Source organism: Plectropomus leopardus, chromosome 7, assembly GCF_026936395.1.
Source record: "Plectropomus leopardus strain MGB_pleo_1.0 chromosome 7, ASM2693639v1, whole genome shotgun sequence".
Classification (NCBI taxonomy): domain Eukaryota; kingdom Metazoa; phylum Chordata; class Actinopteri; order Perciformes; family Serranidae; genus Plectropomus; species Plectropomus leopardus.
The window spans coordinates 15311695-15336997 of NC_142182.1; the positions used below are offsets into that span (position 1 = coordinate 15311695).

The 25303-nt window shown below is 41.8% G+C and overlaps 1 protein-coding gene across 3 annotated transcripts in view; it reads left to right on the plus strand.

The window, feature by feature from the left end:
* Window positions 1–25303, plus strand: part of dusp8a (dual specificity phosphatase 8a) — a 51471-nt gene that overhangs the window by 925 nt on the left and 25243 nt on the right. For 2 of the 3 annotated variants that reach the window (XM_088080015.1, XM_042496335.2), the window contains exons 2-3: window positions 6379–6799; window positions 20777–20915. In XM_088080015.1, the coding sequence (XP_087936141.1) occupies window positions 6563–6799; window positions 20777–20915 (376 nt within the window). In that variant the 5' untranslated portion in view covers window positions 6379–6562. Of the gene's footprint in view, window positions 1–3820; window positions 3955–6378; window positions 6800–20776; window positions 20916–25303 lie in introns of those variants that run through there. The other variant, XM_088080016.1, reaches the window with a different exon arrangement.

The following is a 25303-nucleotide window of genomic DNA, read 5'->3' on the forward strand; positions in this document are numbered from 1 at the left end:
GTACCTTCTATTTCTTTGTGCGTCCTGTCTCTTTGTTATCACAATAGCTGCATTTTTTAGGTACAGATTCTCCACATTTATTTTATTTATTCGCTATTTATAGCTCACGCAGTGCTATTTTATGTCAGGTATTTTTGTTTGCATCAGTATCCATGTCGTGATTATTGTTATGGAGTCCGGGGTAGCCCCTGCTTGTTATATGACCCCGCAATTTGCAGCAGCCCTACTGGGAGAGTATCGATTAGAGGGCACCAGAAGGTTTTATACCTGGTTATGTTGTTTACAGTACGATTATACTCCACTGGGGCTTCTACCATAAATTGATTTCCTCAAATTACTTGATCACTGTAACAGCACCACTTGTGTTCCATTTTCCTGTATGTAATTTTCTGTATAGACTCTACGCTACTCTACCAGGGCTGTCACTAACCCGATTTGTGATGAACACATTCATTATTTACATCCAACTGCTTGGATATACCTATTGCTATCGACCCCATGTAGTAGGCCTACATAAATAAGTGTTTTAAGGTAAAATTTTAGATTCGTGTCAGCTGATATTAGGATCTAATTTTCAGACAGGGAATGAAAACATCCTAGTAGAGCTTAAATAACTAACAGATTAATCAGAAAATTGTCATGCAGCTGCTTTCATGATTGATTAAAAATAACCAATTATTCTCTAGTTCCAGCTTTTGTTGGTAAGATTTGCTGCTTTTATTTTCTTAAGTAATAGGAAACAAAATACCCTTGGGTTTAGGACTAAACAGGGGTTTTTTTTGCACCTTGGTTTTGAGGAAATGGCTCACTATTTTCTGCATTTTATAGACAAAGCAATGATATAATAGTTAGGAAAACAGCAGATCAAATGATAAAACTTTTTTTGTTGCACTTCTACTCAAGGTTTCCCCAGTTTCATAGAAATATGGGTTAATTTGTCTTATAAATCAGCTAATGAATCAGAAGCTGTCAGGAAACAGAACAGAAATACTCTTACCAGACTATTGCCCGCAACTGATAACTAAGCAGTATTTTGAAGGCATACAGGGCTAGGTTATGTGGCTTAAATGTTATCACAATAGAAATATTGATAATTATCATGGTATATGTTATATCAAAATTTCTTCGAAGTTTAAGAATAATGCTTTTAATTTCTGCCATTTGTCATTCAAAACAGACTTTGATTATGTTGTTAGGTAGTGTAGATCATTCATTGCAGATTAAAATCTATCTGAAGTGACTCAAGCAGGAATTATGTACATGGACAAGGAAATGTATTATTCATGTTACAGCATAACCAAACATGATCTCTAATTGTTGTTACCAACTTCTCCACTATAAACTGGTAACCCTATAATCCTCTGTCAGCCCTGTGTTGACAGTGTTGGCCTGAATACCTGCAGGGTCCCTTGTTGTGGTCACATGTGCTCAAAAGAAGCAGTGTGTAAAAGCATGCAGATACAAAGCTTTTAGTTTATAAGAGAGCCTCTGTCACAGAGTAAAGGGCACGACGTGCTCTGGTGATGCAATTGTTTGTGATCTAAACAAACATCTCATGTCTCTCATTGTATGAATCGAAGAGCCAGCTTTATATCAGTCTACTTGAGGCTCTGGCTGCAGGTGACGTTATGCAGGGAGTTAATGAATAACCTGGATGGTATTACATCAGCGATGGTTGCCCTCCAGTTGCTCTCTTTGTGTTTGCCTCTCTCGCTGATGTCTGATATGGTGTTATTGAGCCATCAGCATGCTTAGCTCATGGTTTTGTAGGAAGGGCTTGTGAATATAGCTGCATGGGTTATGTCTTTGTGGAGATAAGTCACTTGCTCAACTATTTTTTACTGACCCATTGCAAAGAAACTTTTATTATCAGCTTTAAAGAGAGTCACTGTAAAGTCTGTTCTGGAAAAAAAAAACTAAACAAGAACAAGTATTGCACTTGTTTTGTACAAATGGTTAAACATGAGAATGGGGAGGTTATACCTGCATCATGCTTTATCTGTGGCTAGGGTTGGTACATGTGTTAGCACTGTTAAATGCAGGTTTGCAGTCCATGTACTCAGCAATAGGGATGTCACGATCTGATCAGAAGGATTGGTTTTGGCCCGATGAATGCATTTTTTAATTGATCGGGATTGGATGTTTTGGGAACACGCCCCACCTGAATCTTTGTTTACATCCACTGTCACACAGGGATGGTAAACAGAGACCACAACTTGCAGCAGATATTTTTCTATTTGTTTTGACTAGACATGTTAAAGTTCAGCTATAACACTACTACTTACTGAAGTGGATTGAGATTATTTTCCTCATTTACAGAGTTCTGTACTCTACAAATCCTACAAGTGGATTTGAGAGCAATATCTACATACATTTTAGTTTGTTTACTTTGTTATTTTGTTGAAAAAACAAATGCTGCACTAAGTGAAATTTTGATAAGAGCCACAAAAATATGTTTGGTTTACTTTGTTATTTATTTAAAAATAAAATTAAAAACCCTTAGGATTGCAGACATTTTTTTCTTGTATTGCATTGCAGAACTATTAAATGCTCAAGCACATACACTGGATTGTAAAGTACTTAAAGTGTGCATTCTGCAACTGTATTATCTAGGTAAATATAAGTATCAGATCAGGACTTGGTATCCACAGATACTCATTATAAAAAGACTGATCTTTGGAGCAAAAAGGAAAATCTTGATTGGGACATCCCTACTAAGCAAGCATGGTTCTCATGCTTTTACAGATGCAGAACTGGAAATCCCAGTGCTTTTCAGGCACTGTAATTCAGATATTTAAATTCCCCAGCAAGATGAAAAAAAAATCCTTCAAAATAAACCTGTTTATCCAGTTCTTCTGCCTTCAGCTGAGTCAAGGTGTAACCACATTGCTTTAAGGTGCACAACCTTGTCCAACTTCATCTTTGGACTAAGTGCACTTGTTTGCATGTGGACTACATTCATGGGAAAGCAGTCAGAAGGATGTTGTTGTTGTTCAACCAGCATAGGACAGATAGAGAAAAAACTTGCTTTCCCAGACTTTAGAAGAATGGGTCAGACCAAATCATCTTCCATACTGCTGAATTTGTGAGAATCTATTTCATAAGTAGCACTGTCAGTTTCAGCTCTCTCCCCTCTTGTATCCCAATCCAGCATCAGCACCAGTAGCATCCCATCACCATCACCCTCCCAATGCCCCCTGCTCACTCCAACCGGGCTGTTTCTATGGCAACAACAGAATCTGCTCCGGGCCTGTACACGCTGTCTCTGTCTCTCTGCTTTCTCTCCTCTCGGTTTGTTTTCCTCCGTTCAGCCAGAGCCTCACAGCAAGCTTCTGGCTGCTGCCTATTTTAGTGCGATAGGCTTGTTTGTTTTTGCTCCTTATTGTTCCTGATAAGGGGGAAAAAAGATGATTTTGCATAAAAGGTCGGGGTTGTAGTTGCTATGTTGAGTAAGCATAATAAGTTTGTGCTCCTTCTCTGTGTCATTCATCATCTTGATTCTCTTCCTTATCATAATCTGGTACTTTCCCATCACTATCATACTCCCTGTTTCCTTTACTTCCTTCATTTTTCTCCTCTCTTCTTATCACACAAACAGGGTCCACTGAGAGCGAGGTTACCATAGGATGATTGTCTAGCGACGTAGAAAGATGCAGCGTGGCCCTCTCTCCCTCTCTGCTGCCACCACACATGTAAACCTGCACACTCCTCCCCTCCCCGTCCCCGTTCACTGCACAAGAGCAAGAAAGAGAGTGATAAAGGAGGAAGGAGGGATTCAGAGAGAAAAAAGTGAGAGAGGCTGGGCGGGTGGTGGGAGAGCAGTCGCCATTAGACATATGCAGCGTCAGATGTTGTGCTCAGCAGCAGGGAAAAAGGGAAAAACAGAGAGAAAGATTCACACCCCTGGAAGCTGTGGTGTTAGCTGCTCGGCTAAAGGGCGCCACGCCATATAAGGTATGATATAACAGGTGATGGGGCAGGTCGTTAATGTAGCATGCAGGGGCTGTTGGTGGTAGAGGAGCGCTGGCGTTGCAGCAAGGCTTAATAATCCTGCAGAAAGGCTTCTGGGGTGCATGTTGTGGGGAAAGTGGGGAAACGTCACTGTGTCAGTATGTACTGTGTCGCTGCAAAATTGTGCTATGCTTAAAGTATTAATGGAGAAATCCACATCCAGTCATAAGTTTGACACAGACAGACAGATTAGATCAGCTTAAGTGGATTTGTTTTTCTGTGTTTCTCTCTTAAGATACAGTATAAGCTGCATTATGTTTGTGTGGAGTGCAGCGAGTACTGTCTTCATTGACTGACTTTACTATCCTATGTTTTATTTAACCATGATGTGTCTGTTATGGCGCGTTTGTGTCTGCACACTCATGACTTGACTGTGGCTACTCTCTATTACAGCAGCAGTTTGGCTGTGTTTACAGTGCAGGCAGTTGCTACTGTCTATCTAGATGTTCGTCCATGTTCCTGTGCTGCTCTTGCATCAGGCAGGTTGCCAAGCAGCAACAGCATGTGTCCATCTATGTTCAGGCTTGGCCAGCAGCCTATAGGAGATATAGCATGGATGACGAAAAATGAATATTTTATGGATCTATAGAAGAGTGATGCACAGCCTCTACTGTCATGAATGGCACTGCAACACCTGTCATGTCATCACATAATCCACTCCACATCCTGAGTTTGGTTCAGCTGTCTACAAGTTAGTTTATGTGTGTTTCTCTTTCCCGTCTTTACCTGTGCTTTTCTTTTATGTGTTTCTCTCCTTCAAGCAGTCTCTTTCTTTCCTCCCTGCTCCATCACCACAGTTCCTCTCTTACCTTGAGCTGGCTGAGTTGCTAGGCTAGAGAGATCCTCACTACATAACATCCTTTTGCTACCTCCTCCCCCCTCTCCTCTCTCTAGTGTCAGAACAGAGGTGAAAAGTTGCAGAGCAGAGCCGCGTGAGCATCTTCTTAAGACACTATCAGAACACACAGTTTCTCCTCATCACCTCTCTCTCTCAGTCTCTTCTCTCTTCTCTCAGTCCCACCTTTTCACCACAGTTCTGGTCTTGTTCTGCTTCACAAATACTTCTGTTTACGTTAATATCAGAACACAACGCTCACATGATTTTATGTTTGCTATTTTGCCATTCTCCCCTGCTGCTTCTGCCCTTTAATTTTAAGTTTCTTCTGTTATATTATGCCCACACTTTTGTGTTCTCCGACTTTATCTCCCTCCACTATCTGTTTCTACGCCACTGTCTGTGGTACTCTCCCTTTTCAGCCGAGGTTTAAACCTCCATTTAGGCTTTGGGGTAAATGAGAGGAGGCCCATTCATTTTTCATGACACCATGTGCCTGTAGATGAATAAAACAACACGACTGTATTCACATTCTGACCTTCTCACTTGTCGTATGACACCTGGCTGACCAAGGAAATGATCCTCAATCTACACAGGCCTTTTATTTCTATGTTTTAACAAATGGCACTGTGTGTTTTTTATGGTCATGTGTTACCAGGCACACTTTTAATGACGTCGAATGTTTAGGCGGTGTCATGATTGTGACCAAGGAGGATATTACAGTGATTCGTAATGATACATGCAAGCAGACAGTTCATCATGTTTATGGATGTCTCTCTGTATCTCACACACTCACATTCACAGGCATTCACACATACACAGGATGTCACACAGGCCGTTTGCCTGTGTCCAGACCTGCTCTCTGAATTCCCCTGGCTTAATTTATCTCACGCCCTCAGTTTCCTGTTTCATGAGCTACCAAGAGACCCCCTGATCAACAACAACCAACCGTTACACACACTTACACAGACATGTACACACACACACACACACACACACACACACACACACGCACGCACACATGTGTTTTATTGTTGTGCATGTTTTCCTAAGTCTTTGGCTTTGTGTTTGGATGTGTGATATTTCTTCAGATCTCCGGACTGATAAATCCCAGCGGATGATCCAGTTGGCTTCTAAGCCTCAAAATAGCTTTTATATTCATCTTTAGCATTGTGGCTATTTTTAATTTTCAAGGTGCTCAAAGTCTGCCAGTAAAAGATGATACGAATGCACAAAAATACAACATGCACTTGTGACTGTGGTGTGGAACTGAACGCAAAATAAAGTTGGTTGTTATCGCTTTGTGGCAGTGGGGTTTGAATGGTTTTATTTGTTGCACTGGCATGAGTGGACTGAAGCTCAGAGGTAATTGATATCTGATCATCATCTATCTCACCATCAGTATCTCAAAACTTGCAGAGTGGCACTGCAGGCCGATACTAGCATTAAAATAAAGCATAGAGTGCCATGCTCTCCTGCATTGATTCTTTTCCAACAGTTAAATTTTCTTTTCTTTGTCTCCTCTTTTTCAGGCACCATGAATCTCTCAGCACTTGCTCCGGTGGTAGCCCTCCTTCACTGACCTCACCTCCTCCTCCTCCCCATCTCTTCCTCCACCTTTCCCTCTCTCATCCACTCCTCTTCTTCCACACCCCATCTCTTAATACCCCGTGTCAGTGACCCAGGGTGACTACTCTGCACCTCCTACTGTACATCATGGCAGGGGAGAAAGGTCCCACTAAGCGAAGTGCCATGGACATCAAGCGCCTGGCGAGCCTCATCCAGAGAGGAACGGGCCGTTTGCTGGTGATTGACAGCAGGACGTTTTCCGAGTACAATGCGTCGCATGTGCAGGGTGCGGTCAACGTCTGCTGCTCCAAGCTGGTGAAGAGGCGACTGCAGCAGGACAAGGTGTCCGTCACTGAGCTGCTGCAACCTAATGGCAAAGTGAAGGTGAGTTAAAGCTCAGCAGACCTTTGAGCAGACAGTTGATGCTTTTTGCGTGGTAGGATGTGATGCAACTGATCAGAGTGCCAGACTGGATTCAGTGTGTCTGTGTGGCAAGCTTCCACCTTGCTGATAAGGGCAAGACACTGGATTTCCACCAGTTAAACAGTCTGTCACATGATCCTTGCAAACTGATGTTAGTCTTCAGTTTTTGAACAAATTAAGCAATCATGATATACATATCATACTAATAAGTGTGCTTCAGAGGTGCTGGAAATTAGATTTTGTTACCTTTGTATAGAGCTAGGCCAGCTGTCTTCCCAGTGTTTCCAGTCCTGCTGCTAAGACAAGCTAGTTGTACACTGATTTTTAATCTTATATTCACCAAACTGACATGAGAGTGGAATTAATATCCTCATGTAACTCTCCGTCAGAATTTGCACTTCCCAATGTGATATACTGATTCTATAAAGATTCAGCAGGAGTCTGTGGATTTCATGACTCAAGTAGGGTTGCAGCAGTATACTGGTTTTGTGGTTTACTGTGGTGCAGTTATCATACCGTGTACATTAACATATTGAAAAAAATGCAAATGCTCAGGGAATTACACTTTTATTTTATTTATGACTGTTTACACATACTTATAAGGTGGGCTAATAAAGGGTTTATTTTTTTTAAAAATTCTTTCAATTAAAAAAAATAATAATAACAAAAAATTAAAATCATGATATTTTCTAAGGCGATTATCAATCTCATACTGTTGCAAGTCTAACCCAAGTCAAGATTTTGATGTATGTCATTTTTTAATACAGCATTTTGTTCGTTCAGTATATTCCCTCATTTACACACCAACAGCACCTAGTTAAAATGTGATTATTCAACTTTAAAAATGCATGAGTACTTACTGATTTTTTGGGGATTTACAAGGTTTTCCAGTAACATGCAAAGAAAAGACCAAGTGACTCTTCTTGCAAATGAGGGTTGCGAATTGAGGTGGTGCATTCACAGTACAGTGCACTGGGACAAGTCAGCAAAATCTCGCTTGTAGCAGAATCAGCAAGGGAATGCAAAACAGGAATACAGCAGTGACTTTGGTGGCAAGTTATTCCATGAAAGAATCCTTTGTTTAAATGGACAGGGAGACACAGGACATATGTTGGTCTGCAGCTCTATGTTCAAGTGTTAAAATTTAGGGTATACTCTTCTATAGTGGTAAATCAATGTCGTGTGTTGCTTTTGCAATAGAGGGATGTGGTTTTAAGTATTCACAGATACAGTAGATCCAACAAGTTAGTGTAGTCAGAGCAAATACTTTGTTTGAAACAGAGGTCTCAGATTCAAGATCAAATGTCAACAGTTGTTGCTTAATTGCTGAGGTGTCCTTTAGTAAGGCAATGCCTCGTGGGTTTCTAAGAACATTTCTGACAGCCTTACCTACGTACCGCTGTGGTTACAGATTGGCCGCCCCTGTGTTAGCCCAAGCCTGCACCACATCAGTGGGTGCTATATTTGTCAGGCAGGCGGGCGTACTGTAGGTTTGTTGCTTATCAGTGGCCCTGAAATCGGATCCTCCCGTTTTCCATGACTTCTCCTTCGAATATGACAGCCTTTTTTCCATGGCCTGTCCACCCGTGGCACGCTGACTCCTGTATTTTTAGTCACTGTGTGAAACTGAAGGAACTCTGAGAGGGGAAATCTAAGTGGGAGGGGGGGGTTAAGTTTGTGTGTTTTATGTGTGGGCTGTGTTTAGTGCCCCCGTGTAGTATGCACACATCACCCAACAGTTTTACATGTTGGGACGAACACATCAACAAAGCTGTGGACATTGCCGTTGAGATTCCTCTTCTTGGCTGCACACACTCTCCAAATGCTATTTTAGGAGTTCATTTAACTTTTAAGCACGGTACACCCAACACAATAAATCCACAAAGGCTGATGACACATAACAGGTGATTGGAATTTTTTTTTAGGTGTGACACATTGGGTTTGAATGGCAGCATAAAATTTGTTTTGTTGCTTTACTTCCTGGTTGCCAGGAGTCTGACCTGTAACACATCTCATTCTACTTATGAAAACGATTTATGACCTGCTCCTATTTTATGTCCTGTAGATACTGTATCAGTCCTGGAGTTGTAGCAAACAAACGAACTCTGTTTCCATTTGGTGCACAGTTAGAGAACTTTAATCACCAAAATCACGCCCTGCCCACTAAATGGCAAATAATTACACATCATTGCTTTAGATTATTGCTTTGCTGCCCCTGTTGGATTACACTTCACGCTTGTAGGTGACTGACACTCTCCTTATGGTTAGATGGTAAAATGGAGGAGAACTGTGGATTATTGTTACTTTCTCACGTCAAATGACCTTCGGTTCAGCTAATAGCGTCTGCATAATTGGTACATTGGCTGAGAGTCCCCGTGCGCCTGCTGTTTCTCACTGACTCTCTGTTACACCAATTACTTTTAATTCAGCTTTATTGCAAGGGCTTCTGGCAGTCAAACCCACATGCTTTCCCTACTCAAAATCTACCACTATTAACTGGACAAGGATCTTGTGTAACACCCCTTATATTGGTGCATTCTGCCGGAGTTACACGTACCTGGGAACAAAAGGATGCTGCTAAGCCCGAAGGCCACACGGGAGATCCTGCATCTCAGAATATGTGACTCATCCCGACCAAAACATGCTCAGATAATGGTTTTGTTTTGGGTGGTGATGATGCATGACCTACTCTTGTAGTCTACGGATTTAGACAGGGAAAACAAAACAAGGACAAAAAGCAAAGCTGGAGAGGTTGAAAAAGCTGGAGCTGAAGAGCTGTGAAGTGTGAGAGGTTTTGGATCTGGTCAGACACTGAGTTTCATTTCTATAGTCAATGCAGCAAGCTTGAGTGTGTTTCTATGCTGCGTCTATTGGGTCCATCTCTGTGTGGGGCCCTGTGGTTGGCAGGTGTCACACTGTGGCGCCCCACAGAGCCGTGCTTCCTCCTGATTTCTCTCACTTTCACTCTCATGACAGCTCCGTCTGTCCGTCTCCCGCAACTGTATCCTGCAGTTCTCCATCACCAACCCGTTCCTTCATCATTTATTCTATTTTTCCTCTCCTCTTCCTCTCCCTATCTTGTGTTGCCCCATGGCTGGTTTGTTATTATCCATCCCCCATCCCCAGTAAAGAGGATAAGGCTTGCGATTAATGCTAGGCTGGATAAAGCTGGAACTAGCCGTGTGAGAGAGGAGGGCCCGACGGACCCAGACTCTTTTGTTATTGGCTAAGCATGACATCATCCCTTTTGTGCGGCCACTGGCAGGCCGCGGGCTGGGCACGTGCAGACGGGTTGTGCGGTGTTAAAGCCGGCTCCCAGCTAACCCCTCACACACACACGCGCACACACACACACACACACACACACACACCATCCTCTCTACCCCCCACATGGCTCTGAGCATCGCCAGGAGCGGCCTCAGCCAGCCAAGACAGCAAAGGACACCATTGTGGCTCTTTGTTGGGAAAGTGAATGCAGGAAGCGGGAGAGCAGCACTGAGGGTATTCATGGATGGGCTGCTGCCTCCGCCTCCTCCCTGGCTGCCTCCCGCCTCACATCCCATTGAGCACTAATAGCCTGCATCCCCCAAGGCGCTGCACTCACCCTCTTTCATAGAAGCTCCCAACGCTTCAGTTAACTGAGCTGAATGAACATCCATGACCAGCACAGCAGCAATCAAAATGGTGTCCTCTTTCTTCTCCCTTTCACATCACATCCCTTCATAACTTCTTTATTAATGCTCTGTGTTGATGTAGGTCAGAGAGAGCTGGATACAGTAGGTTGGGTGGTGGTGGACCTCTGCTGGGAGAGGGATGGCACAGGCTTAGTCGGGAATGGGGCTTCCTCGTGCCTTTTCTGACAGTCTGGAGGGCAGGCGGCTGGTTTCTTGGCTTAAGCCTGGCTAATCCCTGCTGCTGTGACGGGGACAGCCGGCCAGGCAGGCCTGACAGATGGACCAGAGGTTTTCACTACCAGCAGCCAGCCTAGGGAAGCACCCTTGCTCCTATGTGCGAGCATGTAGGCCAGACCTCTGATGAATGGGACCCAGAATAAGACAGAGAATACAGCAGAGACGGACGTTACTTCTACAAGCTGTCACATGTTGGAATGTGGTGGAACTTGAATATTTATAAACACAAGCATGATTCAGGACAATTATTGTATTTTTTTGTTGAAGAGGACCCAGATAGAGTAATACATTTGGCTGTGATTCAGCATTTTGATGTAAACTCAAAAACTGCTTGATCACCATACTTATGGTGGTTTGTGGTATCAGCCAGATGTGACTGCACCACATCAAAACCTTTTTTTCCACAAATGTAAATGTAAAACTTTGTGTTTACGCTAACAGTATTTTATTACACTGTGTTCCATGCAGTATATGGTTTACAGTATGGATGTATGATAATATCGGCACATCACTGATATTAGCCGATATTGACTTTAAAATGAGATATTGCAATAGGCCAACATGGTGATTCCTGTTGATTTGACAAATCAATATTTTTATTTATTTATTTTTTAATGGACAAAGTCAACATTTACAAATCATCAACCCTGAGTTAAGCACACGTTTCTTGTGTTTCAGTTTTGCACAGTGAAACCTTATTTTATTTATTGAAAAGCATTGTATATTAAGTCTCCATCTGCTTGATTGCCATCATGCGTAGTATGATGTTGATTCCACTACAGAAGAGACTTGATGATCACTAAAATTGGGTCAGGAAAAAGTGGATATATTGATTGCCGCAGCGGTTATCAGCCAAATGAGTTGTTATATACTGACATATTGGATATCAGAAAAAAAAAACCTCAAATCTAAACTAAAGCCATGAGTGCAAAATGTTGGTACCTAAGCATGCATTTGGATAAAATAGACGGGTTTAGACGAGTGACCCAAAGCTGCGAAGCTCACCACAGGGGTCCAAGGCTGCTCTGAGGCAGCTCCATCAGCGACACCAATCTGCCTCTGTAGTATCACCATCTTGCCTATTATCTTTTCTATATTATTTTAGTAACTCCCCAGCATCACTGCTAGATGTGCAGACACATATATACACGCATACACACACACACCATCAGACAGACTCATTATTTCTACGTATGATTAGAAAAGATCAGAGGAATAGAAATTTTAGTCTACAATGGAACCTTGCAGCTTGTTCAAAAAAATTACATGTATTTTTATTACTTAGAAAGTAAGGTACCAAAAACGGGCACCAGTACCAAATTTTCCTGGTTCAGAAGGTGAAGCGTACCCTACCCTAATCAACAAGCAGTTTGACAGAAAATTTATCAACAGCGATTTTTGAAAAGAAAATTATTATTTTGATAATTTATCGAGAAAAAGGCTTGCTTTTTAAATGAAATGATTTGCCGCTCTGTTTTCTCAAATTATAAAGTGTATTCTTTTTATTTTCTGTGTTGTGTTCTGATTGGCTGTGTTTAACAAGCAATTTAGGACATCCACACTAGCTGAGGGAAATTGTGACTTTAAACACTGTCTGTTGTTTTGTTATATATTGAATTCAAAAAGAAATAAACAGATTTATGAAGGTATGTGTTAGTCGCAGCCATAATCTGATGCTTTGCCATGTGAATCATGCCACTTACAGAGCTAATCATCTGCACTATTATTTACAGTAAAGTCCCACACCTGTAATTACAGTCTAGTATGTCTGCAAGTGTTGTGATACCAACATATTAGTCGTGCTAATGAACAGAAGCTCAATTATTGTTGTTTGGTATAATGGCCACGTAGCAATAAAGAGAGCCAGGCGATGGGTCTGTGATCATGTCTGTGATCTTAATTGGTAGGATTGGCTGAGTCCCCTGCTGCCTGGCACAGGGGGAGACTGCACGTGACCAGCTAATGCATTTATGCAACGAAGAAGATCCCCGTCAATTCCACTTATGACGCACCATATGTTGCATTTGTCTTTCTGTGAAGGCTATAATGATACATGATGGGAAATTCGTGGATCATTTTGGGGGTATCAAGGGCGAGTATTTCTAACCTGCCTGTTATTAAAGTGTCAGTCACAGGGCAGAGTCACAGGTAATGTCTTTGGAAAACACCGAACCATTTTCATAATGGTTTTGCATTTTCCAGTTACTACAGTGCATGACTTCAAAATGAAGGACAAAACATGAGCGCTTCATGTGTCATCCCTCCTGACAGCAGCAGTAGAATGGAGAATTTAGCTGATGACTCACTGCGTGGATTATTTCCCAGATTACCCAGAGGGCAAACTCAGGGAATTTTTTGGTGTGTTTCATTCACATTTTTCCCTTGCCAAGTTTAAACAAAGACGCTGTAGCCGGCGGTGGTTTTCTGCAGAGCCGGATATGTCATGTTTGCTTTGATGAGGTCATGGCATGAATCATTGTTTGCTTTAAAGATCCTACTGTTTGACACAGACACCCACTCACATACGGTGTGTCGTTTCAGACATAACCCACTGCACCAAAGAAAGAGTAACATTTATGTAAAAATGTATTTTTACTTCATGGACGTAAATGAAAGATGGTGGAGGGAATGATTCATAGATGATTTGCGGATATGAAATGTGGCTTTCATTATATGCAAAGTGAGGAGAATGACATGGTCTAACCAGATCTGCAGGATGCATGTGCTCTCTGTAGACAAAGATTGTGTGTGTGTGTGTGTGTGTGTGTGCGTGTGTGTGTGTGTGTGTGTTTTTTAAAGGTTTTATGACATTCTGTTGTGTGACGCTGTGACCAGATCAGATGACCACATCTCTGATGATGACCTCACACTGCACATGCACAGAGGCATCAGGGACTTTCAACACCCTGCCACATCTTCACATCCTTGTCTCAAACACACATACACAGACAGGCACACTGTGTAATACTATACTTACGAGGAATTTCCACCAACAACATTAACCCTTAAACTTAATCTAAACCCAACATGATGCTAATCTGAACACAAACCTGTTTCCTAAACCCATAACTACTTAATATTCAGTCCAAGTGCAGGAAACTGTGACACGCAAACACACACACACACACACACACACACACACACACACACACATCACACCTACATAAGCATACATGGCTGTGGCAGCTGCCAGTGCCAGTCAATGACATCATCTGGCCCTGGGGGGTTATCTTTACAGTGGCGAGTGGTATATGTCACACCCTGTGTGGCGAAGTCTTAAACTGACGGATTAACTGCCAGGAGAGGTCAGTGCCTGTTGCAGCAGGCATTGTATATAGTGTCAGGTGTGTTTTGACAGTGTCCAATCATTAAGCCAGTTTGTTGCCACAATGACACATTAAGCTGCCTAAAACTGTTCCTACAACACAATCTATAATATGAATAAAAAGAGAATTGTGCGGTATTTTTGATGAATCAATTTCAGGGCTGCCTCTTGCACACAGTGCCATCTTGTGCTCTTATTTTGACATTAAAATACACAGTGCATTTTATTCTCCTTTGTTTACTCTTAGGCTCCAAACAATTTAATATTGAAAGTCTGAGCTGAAAACACTGTTAGTTGAAGCGAGTCTTGCTGCAGTCGACTTGTTTTCTGTGGGACATCCCAGAGAGGACGGACTGAGAAAACTCGGACTGTGCTTCAGGAATGTGGGGCCATTTTTAGACTGTTTGTGCTGATGTTGTGTCACAGGCCAGTTCACACACAAGCACACATACTGCCCTGCTCAGCATTGACCTTGTCACTGGTCAGTAGCACTGCTGAGGTCAGGGGAAACCATGTTTCACTTTCTTACACAAGCACTTACCGTACGCGGTCGCTGTTTCCACAATTCCACAAATATCTTTCGTTGCTGCCCTCATCTATATTTCATGGTGTGTGTGTGTGTGTGTGTGTGTGTGTGTGTGTGTGTGTGTGTGTGTGTGTGTGTGTGTAGTGACTGTTTTTACAGAGGAGCCTTGACTTTCAGGCCAAGCTTTGACTCGCAGCCTTCTGTCAGATCTTGTTTTTCTCCCACTCCTTTTATATTTTATAACACTGGGTCACAAAGAAACATGTAGAGACTTCTGTCTCTTGCCCAACACCTTTATTCTTTCTCTTAAACACCCACATTTTCTCTTTCACTAATACAGGAGCACACGCTTGTCCTGCTTGCTTTCTTCAGCTCTGTCTCTCCTTCCCGTGCAGTCATCTTCTTTCTTTCTCGCCATCTCCCTTTGCCCCCCCTGTGACCAATCTTTGTTTCTGTCCCGCTGTGATTCCAGCCTTCAGATTATTTAAAAATGCTTGGGTCGGATCATAGCATTTTGTCTGCCAGTGCCACCTTCTGTCCCTCTTTGCACCATCCTCCTCCCTCTTATCCTTTTTTTTTCTTTAACATCTGATCGGCCTCCTGCCTAAATTTTCCCACTGCCCACCTTCTTGGGCTTCCTTTTCCCCTTCACCCATGCAAACACACACACACGCACACTTTTCATCACTGTCTCCATGGCCCCTCCTTTTTACTTCTCTCTGCCAGTGGCATTCCTTGTTTACCTGCAGTGTGCATGCGTCAGAGCGCCCGGGCCAGCACAGTAGTAGTAGTGATACTGTAGCACTGCAGAGGGATGAGAGATCTGTACTACTGCTGCAGTCTGACAGCCAGCCCTGCGCTCCCTTGGGTCATTGACCTCCAACACTGCAGCAAACTCCATGCATATCACATACTGAGCTGGAGGCATAGATTTAGTGTATCATTGAAGCAGAATCTCAAGTATAATCAATATCATACCATAAAATACTTCTATTAAATGAAGAGGCTGCTGTTTGTTTTCCCTTACTCGCAGAGAGCACAACTGGCATGAGTGGAGATGTAATTTCATCCCATTATCTTAAACATCGAATTAATCCTCTACGTTTTGTATGAACTAATTGTCTGTTAAATCTGTCCGATCGAGCTGAATTTGAATATGCCTCTTTTTTTGTAACATGACATCAACACATCATTAAAAACCAACAACCTCAAGAAAGTGCAAGCTAGGAATTCCAGAGATTGAGACAGTAGGTCTGTCACCATATTGAGGAAAAATACTTAATGTAGTAAGGACAGATTAGTGTCACTGACAGCATACACAGAAGACACACACAGCATCACATATAAGTCAGAAATCAATAGCAGGGATCACCCACTGCTTGTTTTCAGTGTTGCTTTCGAAGTGTTAAAGGTTACAGATTACCCTGATGAAAATGTCATAAATAAAGCAAGTGTAATTACTTCATCAAAGTAATGTGACTGATCACATTTGATTACTAATGATTACTACTGATTTGCAGTTACCTTAACTGACTTATAGATGCTTCCTTAGGTTTGACATTAAGATGATGACAGCACTTTCAATGCTGGTAAAAAGGCTTTACACTGCAGTAAAGTTAAAGCCCTTTTCTTATTTCAGATGGAAAATATTGTTAACTTTCCATCACTGAAAGGCCTTCTGAGCCAGCAGTGGTACATTTAATCAAGTAATGTGCTTAAATACAGTTCTGAGGTTCTTCTATTTTACTTGAGTATTTCCATTTTATGCTACTTTCTACTTTTACTCAACTACATTAAATATTGTAAATATTACTTTTTACTCCACTACAATTATTTTAAAGCTTCCATTGCGTTACTTTGTTTGTTAAGATTTTGCATCAATAATCTAAATTTGCAGTTATCGTATATTCTTATTGGTTAAGCCACCCAGCTCCACCTTTACCAACTGCAGCATTGAAGTGATGAACACATTATTGTATCAATAATTAAAATTCAAAAATATTATATATCTTATTCTGAAATGGGCCATCCTGCATAAGGAGTATTTTTACTTTTGGTACTTACTACTAAGTATATTTTTATGCTGATATTTTTACTTACGTGAGATTTTGAATGCAAACATTTTACTGGAAACCAAGACATTTTACACTGTAGTATGACTACTTTTACTCAAAAAGATCTGAATACTTTGTCCACTACTGGCAGCCAGGCAATGGCAGACTCAGGTTGCCTAATAAAATGTGTATTGATCTGTTGAAGACAAGAGGTGTTGCAATTTCAAACAAGAGAACCGATCAAAAACAACACTGAGTGCATCCTGCAAAATGGATGAATGAAGCCTGTCTGGACATAGTTCCTTGTAGACCATCCTACACTCTATGCTGTTGCATAGAGTGTAGGAAATTTGTCCCAATGGCACGCATTGTCTGGAATAATGCCAAAAGAAGGCGTTCTGGCAGAATGAAAATATGCAAAGCAACATAATGATTGTTATATTCTAAATGCAATGTTTTTACCAAAAAGATTATATTCAAATGTAACGCCTTTGTAATCACCAACATTTTTGATTATTAACTTTTTGCCCTTAATATGACCTTTTGCACTGCACAAGTAACAAATAAGACTGTTCTGCTGTCGAGTGGGTCTGTGTGTGCTGGTCATGTATGTACACTTAAAGGTCTATAATCCCTAGGTGTTGAGATCAGGATCCCAAATTAGATCTTATCCCATTAGGATTATTAGCCAAAATTACCCAGGGTTAGTAAAGATGAAGTCTGTAGTAGGGGATTTAAAATAAAGAGAGGCATGCAGATGAACATGTACTGCACTGCATTGAAATCTGTCACTGACAAAGTCATGTAACAGAAACAGCCAGTGGTCTGTACAGTATTCTGTATGTAAGTATATAATGGGCTAGATGCTATCACAGGTCATTTGTGTTAAGTATTTTGGAGGGCTATAATATGCCTCTATTATCAGGGTTCCCACAGTCATGGAAAACCCTGAAAATTCATGGAATTGCACAATCATGTTTTCCAGGCCTAGAATAGTCATGGAATTGGTAAAACTATTTGAAAGCTTTGGGCTGCGGGTGCTTGCCGTCAGTTTGGTGTGTCACAGCCTTTAAAGTCAAGAGCTGTCACTCTGCAGCAAAAATCTGGGGAACAAAATGTCCCCAGAAGTAGGCTACACTGCACAACAGTCGACTAAGGGGTCTCTGACTGATGACTTGAATCTCCGACTTTCAAAAGGCAGCCCTACCTGTAAGTCAGTGTTGGTGCTGGATGCAGGCAGGCAGAACTAAGTTCAGTTTTGCTTGACTGGAGCTCCTTGTGACCAGACTTCAGAGGCTGACCTTGTCCTGTCTAATTCACCTGCATGGCTGTTCGCCCAGGCGCTGTGTCACAGCTGCTCTGTAAGCAGAAACACAGAGTAAGTGTATATACTATCATCATCGATAAGGGATGTTTAGCCATGCTTAGAGAGTCCAGTTTTGCCTGGAAGCTAGCGGCTTTTCAATGGTACGTTTTAGATGAGGATGGTGCTCTGTATATTAAGCCTTTGAAACCTGAGCAAATTGGTCTGATTTCTTTCAAAAACATGGGTACAAAGGACTGAGCAACTTAACAAGACATGGCTCAAAAATTTGCAGGACATTGTTTAAAAAAATAGCAAGACAGTTACTTGAAAACAGTAAAAAAGAAACATGAATACATGAATAATGAGAATACATGAATAAGGAGATTATATATATATATATATATATATATATATATATATATATATATATATATATATATATATATATATATATATATATATATATATATATATTTTTTTTTCTGGACATTTTTACCTATATATTTTCCCAAAAAATTTATTTTGTTCCCTTTTTTCAACTAATTATCAGGCCGGCACATTTCTCGCCAAGTTGCCCATTGTCTTTATCCTAATGTTTTTGAAAGAAATCACATCAATTTAGGTTTAGGTTTCAAGGGTTAAATAGCTGTTAAAGGCACCTGAACGCACACACAAAAAAAACTGATGTTGATCCAGGTTTCAAAGGGTTAAAGTAAACAAAGAAACGCAGTGGGTTGCCCGGTCTCATCCTCGTCCCCCTCCATCTTCTGTTTCCCCTCCAAAGTCTGCCTCTTTTTCTCGCTTTGCCTTTCTCTTCTCCCCTGTCCTTCTCTATATTTTACTCTCTCCACCTCGTCTCCATCTCTCCTTGCCACACTACTCCACTACCCCCACCCTCTTCATCCCTCCCTTCCGCTTGCCCTCCTTCCTCCTCCTTCTCTCCTCTCCTGTCCAGTGGCGGTTCAATGATGCAGTGATTCATAGCTGCAGTAGGCTCTTCCTGATGGTCATGTGACCAAAGCCTGCCTGACAACATGGGCAACAACACAGCCTGACTGTTGTGCGCGCAGGCACATGCTCACAGTCTCTCATACAAACACTCACACACATCTATCACACCAGCGCATGCTCACATCCTCTCATCTTTCACACAATCTGATATAAACAGCATCACACTGATGCACTGATGGATGCCCACACCCTTCTCAAGATAGCCAGTTTTTATGATTCTACTGGCGCTACCTCCCATTATGACAAACAACCCTCTCAGCAGAATCTGCACAGTAAATATTACTGTCACAGTTGCGTGGCGCAACACTCAGCCCTAATGCATTATTCATAATCCTTTTCTTTATTTCCATAACTTACTCTGGCATCACCTGTAGTTCATCCTGCTTACCTCTGCAGTCACTGGCATCCATAGCACCAATGTTTATTGTCCCCATAAACCCAGCGGTGTGTTTGTGAGTTCATCTTGTTTTTCTTATCACTGCTTCCTGGTGTGTATCCGGGCAGCTGAGTGTTTCGGTGTTTCAGGAAATTATCTGTTGCAGGTTTTAACCCTGCAGCAGCTAATGTGCATTTATTGTCAAAATTTCTGGTACCATTTGTGCATGGCTTGATATCAGACAGAGCTGTCAATTTGTACACGCTGTTTTCATCTACAGTCTGATATTGGGTCCACTCCAACCAATTTCCAGGGGGATTGGGATTCGATTTTCCCTAATCAATCCCCAGAGACTAACGTATCAACCTGAATCTAATGTTTTTTGAAATCCACACTGACACGTAGCCATGCCACAATACCTGTTTTGCTGGGTTTCTAAGATTAGAACTGAACAAAGTAAAAAAAATCCATAAAGTTAGGTGACATTAAGAAGACATGTTGATTTAGAACAGTTACAGCAGCAGCATATCTTGGCGGTTGCCATTGCTGTTATTACATATCATCAGTTCTGCCTGAGTGCTGTGAGTCCCACCCATGGAGCTGAAGTGCTGATTAGCTTATTGAGTCTCACTGCAGCGCTCATTGGTTGTTTTTAGTTTCACTGAGGAACTGCTGTTTCATGTCACAATTTCATGCGGATCAGTCAACTTCAACTTCAATGATGATAGCCTGTTTTCCGCCATGCAGTCTGGGAAAAGATACAGGAGCATCAACACCAGGACCGCTAGGTTGCTAAACGATTTTGTCCCCACAGGCAGTCAGACTCCGTAATTCCCAGCACATACATCCTTCCCTCCCCCATCCACCCCAATCTAGGGACTCAGCCACACACGTGTAGTGCTATTAGTGGCAAAATCAAAAAACACTATGCACTTTATAGACACTTAGAGGGGCCTTTCATGTCTCTGCAACAATATACTTTATAGATATGAATTGACTTTTATCTTCTTATTTTTACTGTGCTATTTATTATTGACTTGCATTGTTTTTATGTTTTAGGGAAAACAATTTTATTTTTTAATTATGTATGGAAAAAAATTATGTATGCAAAATGAAAATGACAAATAAAGGAAATCTGAATCTGACTTGGTGAAGTGAGCGGATTTAAATGTCTGATCCCAGACAAATTTGTTCAGCCAAAAGGGAATATTTTTAGGGATCAGCTGGTCTGATGATATACAAATGTTTAATTTACAGACTGTCCTGTATGTGTGTGTCACAAATGCAATGAATTCTTAGTTACACTGTCCAGCATTAGATTATTTCACTTCCACTCATATTAACTTCCTTGTTGCCACTGGATGCTTGACATACTTTCCACTGTAGCACTGAAAAATAACTCTTCCTCATTGTTTATCCTTTTGTGCAGGTGGAGCTGGGCAGGAAGCAGGAAGTGGTGGTTTACGACCAGAGTTCCAAAGAGGCGGGTCATCTATCCAAAGACGGCTTCATGCACATTCTCATGGGAAAACTGGAGGGCACCTTCCACAAAGTCTCCCTGCTCACAGGTACGTGATAGTGTGCAGAGCATGTTTGTGACGACGGCAGTGTTTGTTTGTTTGTTCATATGTAAACAAAAGATATGTTCCTTTATCCAGAATGTATATTTCTCTATTTATTGCCCCATTTCTAATGTAGAATTGGCAGGTATGCCTCACATCACCCCCCGCAAGATGTGAGTGTAGTTGTGGTTCCATAATTTGGTCAGCAGATGTCACTGATGAGCACAACAAATGTTCACCTCCTTACATCATACAAGTTGTTCTGCATTTCTTAACTGGCATCAATCAGACTGCCACAGGTGCACAGGTATGTGTGGAGATAGAGTTGAGAGGAGGAAGTATAAAACCCTGGATTCAAAGCCTTTCTGATGACTCTTTGATGTTTAAGCTTCTGCAGAGTCGTTCTCTTCCCCAGCATCACTGAAGTAAAGCTGAAGCTTAACTTCAATCCTCTGGCCTTATTTACCGCAGTTATTATCCTGTCATAGTGTCCACTAAGTACACTGAGACTTATAATTGAGCCCCAGCAAGACTGTTAATAGCCTTGTTGAGTTAATAACATCTCGATTGCGGCGGCTGCAGCTTTTTAAAGGACGATATTACGCGCGCATCCACCAGCAGAGGCTTATGAGTCCGTCCCAAATGTGTCAGCATCAGTCCTCTCCCTCCGCTGGGAGATTAGCGCTTTTTCATGACTCATTCATAGATGTCGAGGATTGCCTCAAAGCACCCAGGCTCCACAATTAGTCACAGTCACAGAGATGTACCAAGCACATGCTTAGGCTGGGCACGCCCGCATATTCTGTACACAGACTAACAGTCATGGTCAATATTACACACACACACACACACACACACACACACACACACACACACACTAATTGTCTCCAAAAAGCCAGGATTTTCCTCCTCAGCTCTCCCGATCAGACATCATTCCCTTCTTAATGAAAGACCCCTTGTCAGCGGTTTCCTCCTCTTCCTCTTTATCAGTGTCCTCAGCTCGCTCTGGCTGCGAGAAAAAAAAAGAGGAGGAATCACACTTCTTCCATTTCTGTCCCCGCTTTTCTGCTGTTTCCACGACAACAGTGGCAGAGAATATTCCCCAGAAGGACTCAGCCAATGGCGTTGGCTGTTGTTTGGGTGGTTGTATTATTGGGGTCAGTGGAGCTAGCAGCCTGCATGTGTGCATGCTTGATGTCTATGTGTGTATGAGTGTATGTGGGTGGGCAGATGGGGGGCATTGCGTGTACACGTTTGCATGCTTGCATGCATGCATTCGTGCCTGCATGTATTGGTGCATGATAACATGGGGATGAGTGCTGCAGGACTCGTCTGTGCGATAGTTTTCACAAGAGAGATGGCCTGAGAGACAAGAAGGTTTATCAGAGAATTTTCAAGGCTTTTGAACAATTTGAGCAGTCTTTGTTTCACAATCAACAGAAGCAAGGAGCCTGCGGTTTGAAAGGATGTATGTCCTCCTAAAGAATCTGTGGAGCCAGTTTTAGAGCTGCAGTGGTACAAGTGGTATGCTTGCCACGTCAAGCATAGAGTATCAGTTTCTTTTAAGCGTTTAATTGCTTAAACAATCAATCGATGTACAGAAATATATTGGCTACAATGAATTAATAGTCATTTATCAGAGATGTCAAACAGTTTCTGAATATGTTTGGATTTGAGACTCCTTGTCGAACAAAACAAGTAGTTAGTATGGATGTAAATCATGAGTTTCCTTACAATATTATATTTTTCGAATTTTTGGACAATTCTACAATTCTTGCTCATTTCACAAACTCTGCCATGATATAATTACATTTAATTCACTTCAGGGGCCTGTGATCGATATGAGACAATATCAGTTAATATCAGGTGGTGGCTTTGGCTCAGGAGGTTGAGCGGGTCATCCACAAACTGAAGATCTGCGGTTCAATCCCCAATCTTCATGTCGAAATATCCTTGGGCAAGAAACTGAACTCAAAATTCCTCCAATGAGTGTTCCATTGGTGTGTGAATGTGTGAGAAACGGGTGATACCCAGTACAGCCTTGGTCACCAGTGTGTGAATGTGTGTGTGTGAATGGGTAAATATGACTCGTAGAGTAAAAGCTCTGTGAGTGGTCGTAAGACTAGAAAGGTGCTATGCAAGTACAGTTCCATTTACCATTTTACCATATCCCCATTATCCTTTTCTGGCTGCTGGCCTGGTGTTGGGCCACCAGTACTGTTTGAATGTTTAAGTGGTGTCCTTTGACGAAGTGACAACACAGATGTGCCCTGGGAACTTCAAAATAAAAGCAGATTTTAAAGATGATGATATGCATTGTTTTTTAATTTGCATTGATCGCTGAATCGATATATCAATCCAGATCGATGTATCATTACACCCCGAATAATAAGAACATTTTGACAGGCATGTTTCACTATTTTCTGACATTTATAGGCTAAAAAAACAATATATGAATTAATTTATCATAAAAGTTATCATTAGTTGAGGGCTTTCTTTTTTCCCTTTCTTTTTATCTATCTTTCCCCTCATTCTTCGCTTTGATTCACCTCATTCCCTCTCTCACATTCTTGGAGAGTCAAGGTAGTTCAAAATTGCAAATAACAATCCTCCTCTCTCTCTCCTCATCCCCGCCTCCCTCTTCTCCACCTCTCCCCCTGCCCCTCTACTGAACCTCAGATTTATGATGCTCATAATTCCTGTGATGACTTCATATCTGACTTATTTTCAGCCTCACGTAAGCAGACCACACAGGCACATGTACAGTACACATGGTAACATCAAGTGAGGGGTAATGTGGGTGTGAGGGGAGAGGAATGAGAGTCAGATAGAGAGATGAAAAGAAAAGAATCCATAAATGGGATGGACAAGGTGAATAAAAGAATAATTACTGAGCTTGCTGTCTGGGATGGAAGAGGATTTTCTGCCTTAACTGTTACTTTTGCTGAAGCTCGCCAAAGGGAGATTAGGGCACAGTCTTGCAGAGACACACTTCTCTAAAGTGGGTTTATGTTTTTCACATTTGAAGCTAAATTTTTAATGACTTAAACTGTACGTAAACTAGGGGGGGTTCATTGCGGGAAAGATGGGAGATAATCTGCTTGAATGACATGTTACACAACCTAATTGCGTGTACTGGGAAAGGTATTGATCTAAAAACAATCGGTGACTCCTCTTAGGTTTCTCTCCATTCACTAAATAATCAATAACTCAGAAAGCACACCACTTCCTACATGAGGATAATGTCATAGAGCCATGTCCCAATAGGGCCATTGTTTTTGTGAATGAGACAAGTAATTTGGGCAGCGAATGACTCTCACCCTGTGTTTAGTTTGAAATATATATTCACGCAGGATGTGGTGGGTGTTAGAAAATGTTTATGTGTGCATGTGAATGCGTGTGTTTGTATGCAAGTGCACACGCATTTGCGTTATTGCTTCATCGACTGTGTGAAAGTGTTTGTGAGAAACATGTCTCTCTGAGGACAGCAGTATTTTTATCACAGAAATGATCTCACCCAGTTGGAGCTCGGGCTGATGTGTCTTGCCTTTTTCAGAGTTCTGACTTTATGTGTGTACTTGTGTGAGTGTGTTTTTTGTGTAGAAAAGGAGGACTCTGCTTGGTCGGAGCCAGCTGCCTCCCCAGTGGGTCTAAAGTTTGCATGTTTCCCACCAATCTGCAGCACGCAGCCAAACCAAAGACAACACTGCCTGCTAGTGCGTAGCTAGGTGGTGTGTTAGCTGATGCCAACTGCGTAGCTTTTTCATGCGTCACATCACCTCTGATGTAGGCCTGCCAGAAATGAAATGTTTTGATGTTAGCATCTGAACCTCATGTTCCAGTTTTAGCAGAAGGAGCTGCAGAAACAGAATAGAAACAGAATAGTAATCAAAACGGGAAGAGAGAGGGAGAGAGGAAAGTGCACTCATGTTCTGCAGATGAAAAGAGAGTTAGATAATGGTTTGAAGAGGATGGGAGGTGGTGATAAAAATGACAATGTGTTTTATTCGTAGCGCACATATTTTGTTGAAGTGCTATAAAAACTGACAACTGGAGATGAGTACTACAGGAAAATAAAACAAATGCAAAAAAAGATCATAGGAGGTCCTGACAGGAAACAGAGTTTGCTCATGAAAGAGAAGTGAAGGTGGAGGGATGCAGGCTCGCAGGTGTGTATTTCATCCCTCTAGTGTGTGTGTGTGTGTGTGCGTGTGTGTGTGTGTGTGTGGTGGTTTGCAGATGTGCAAGACTGCTTCTAATCTTCTCTAGCGCCATCTGCCAGTGTTTTTCGCGGGATTGCTAAAGCTGCACACGACTTGGTGAAAGAGTGCCAGCCAAAGGAGAGAAAAGAGCCGCACAAGGAAATGAGACAGAGATGAGCGATGGCTGCACAT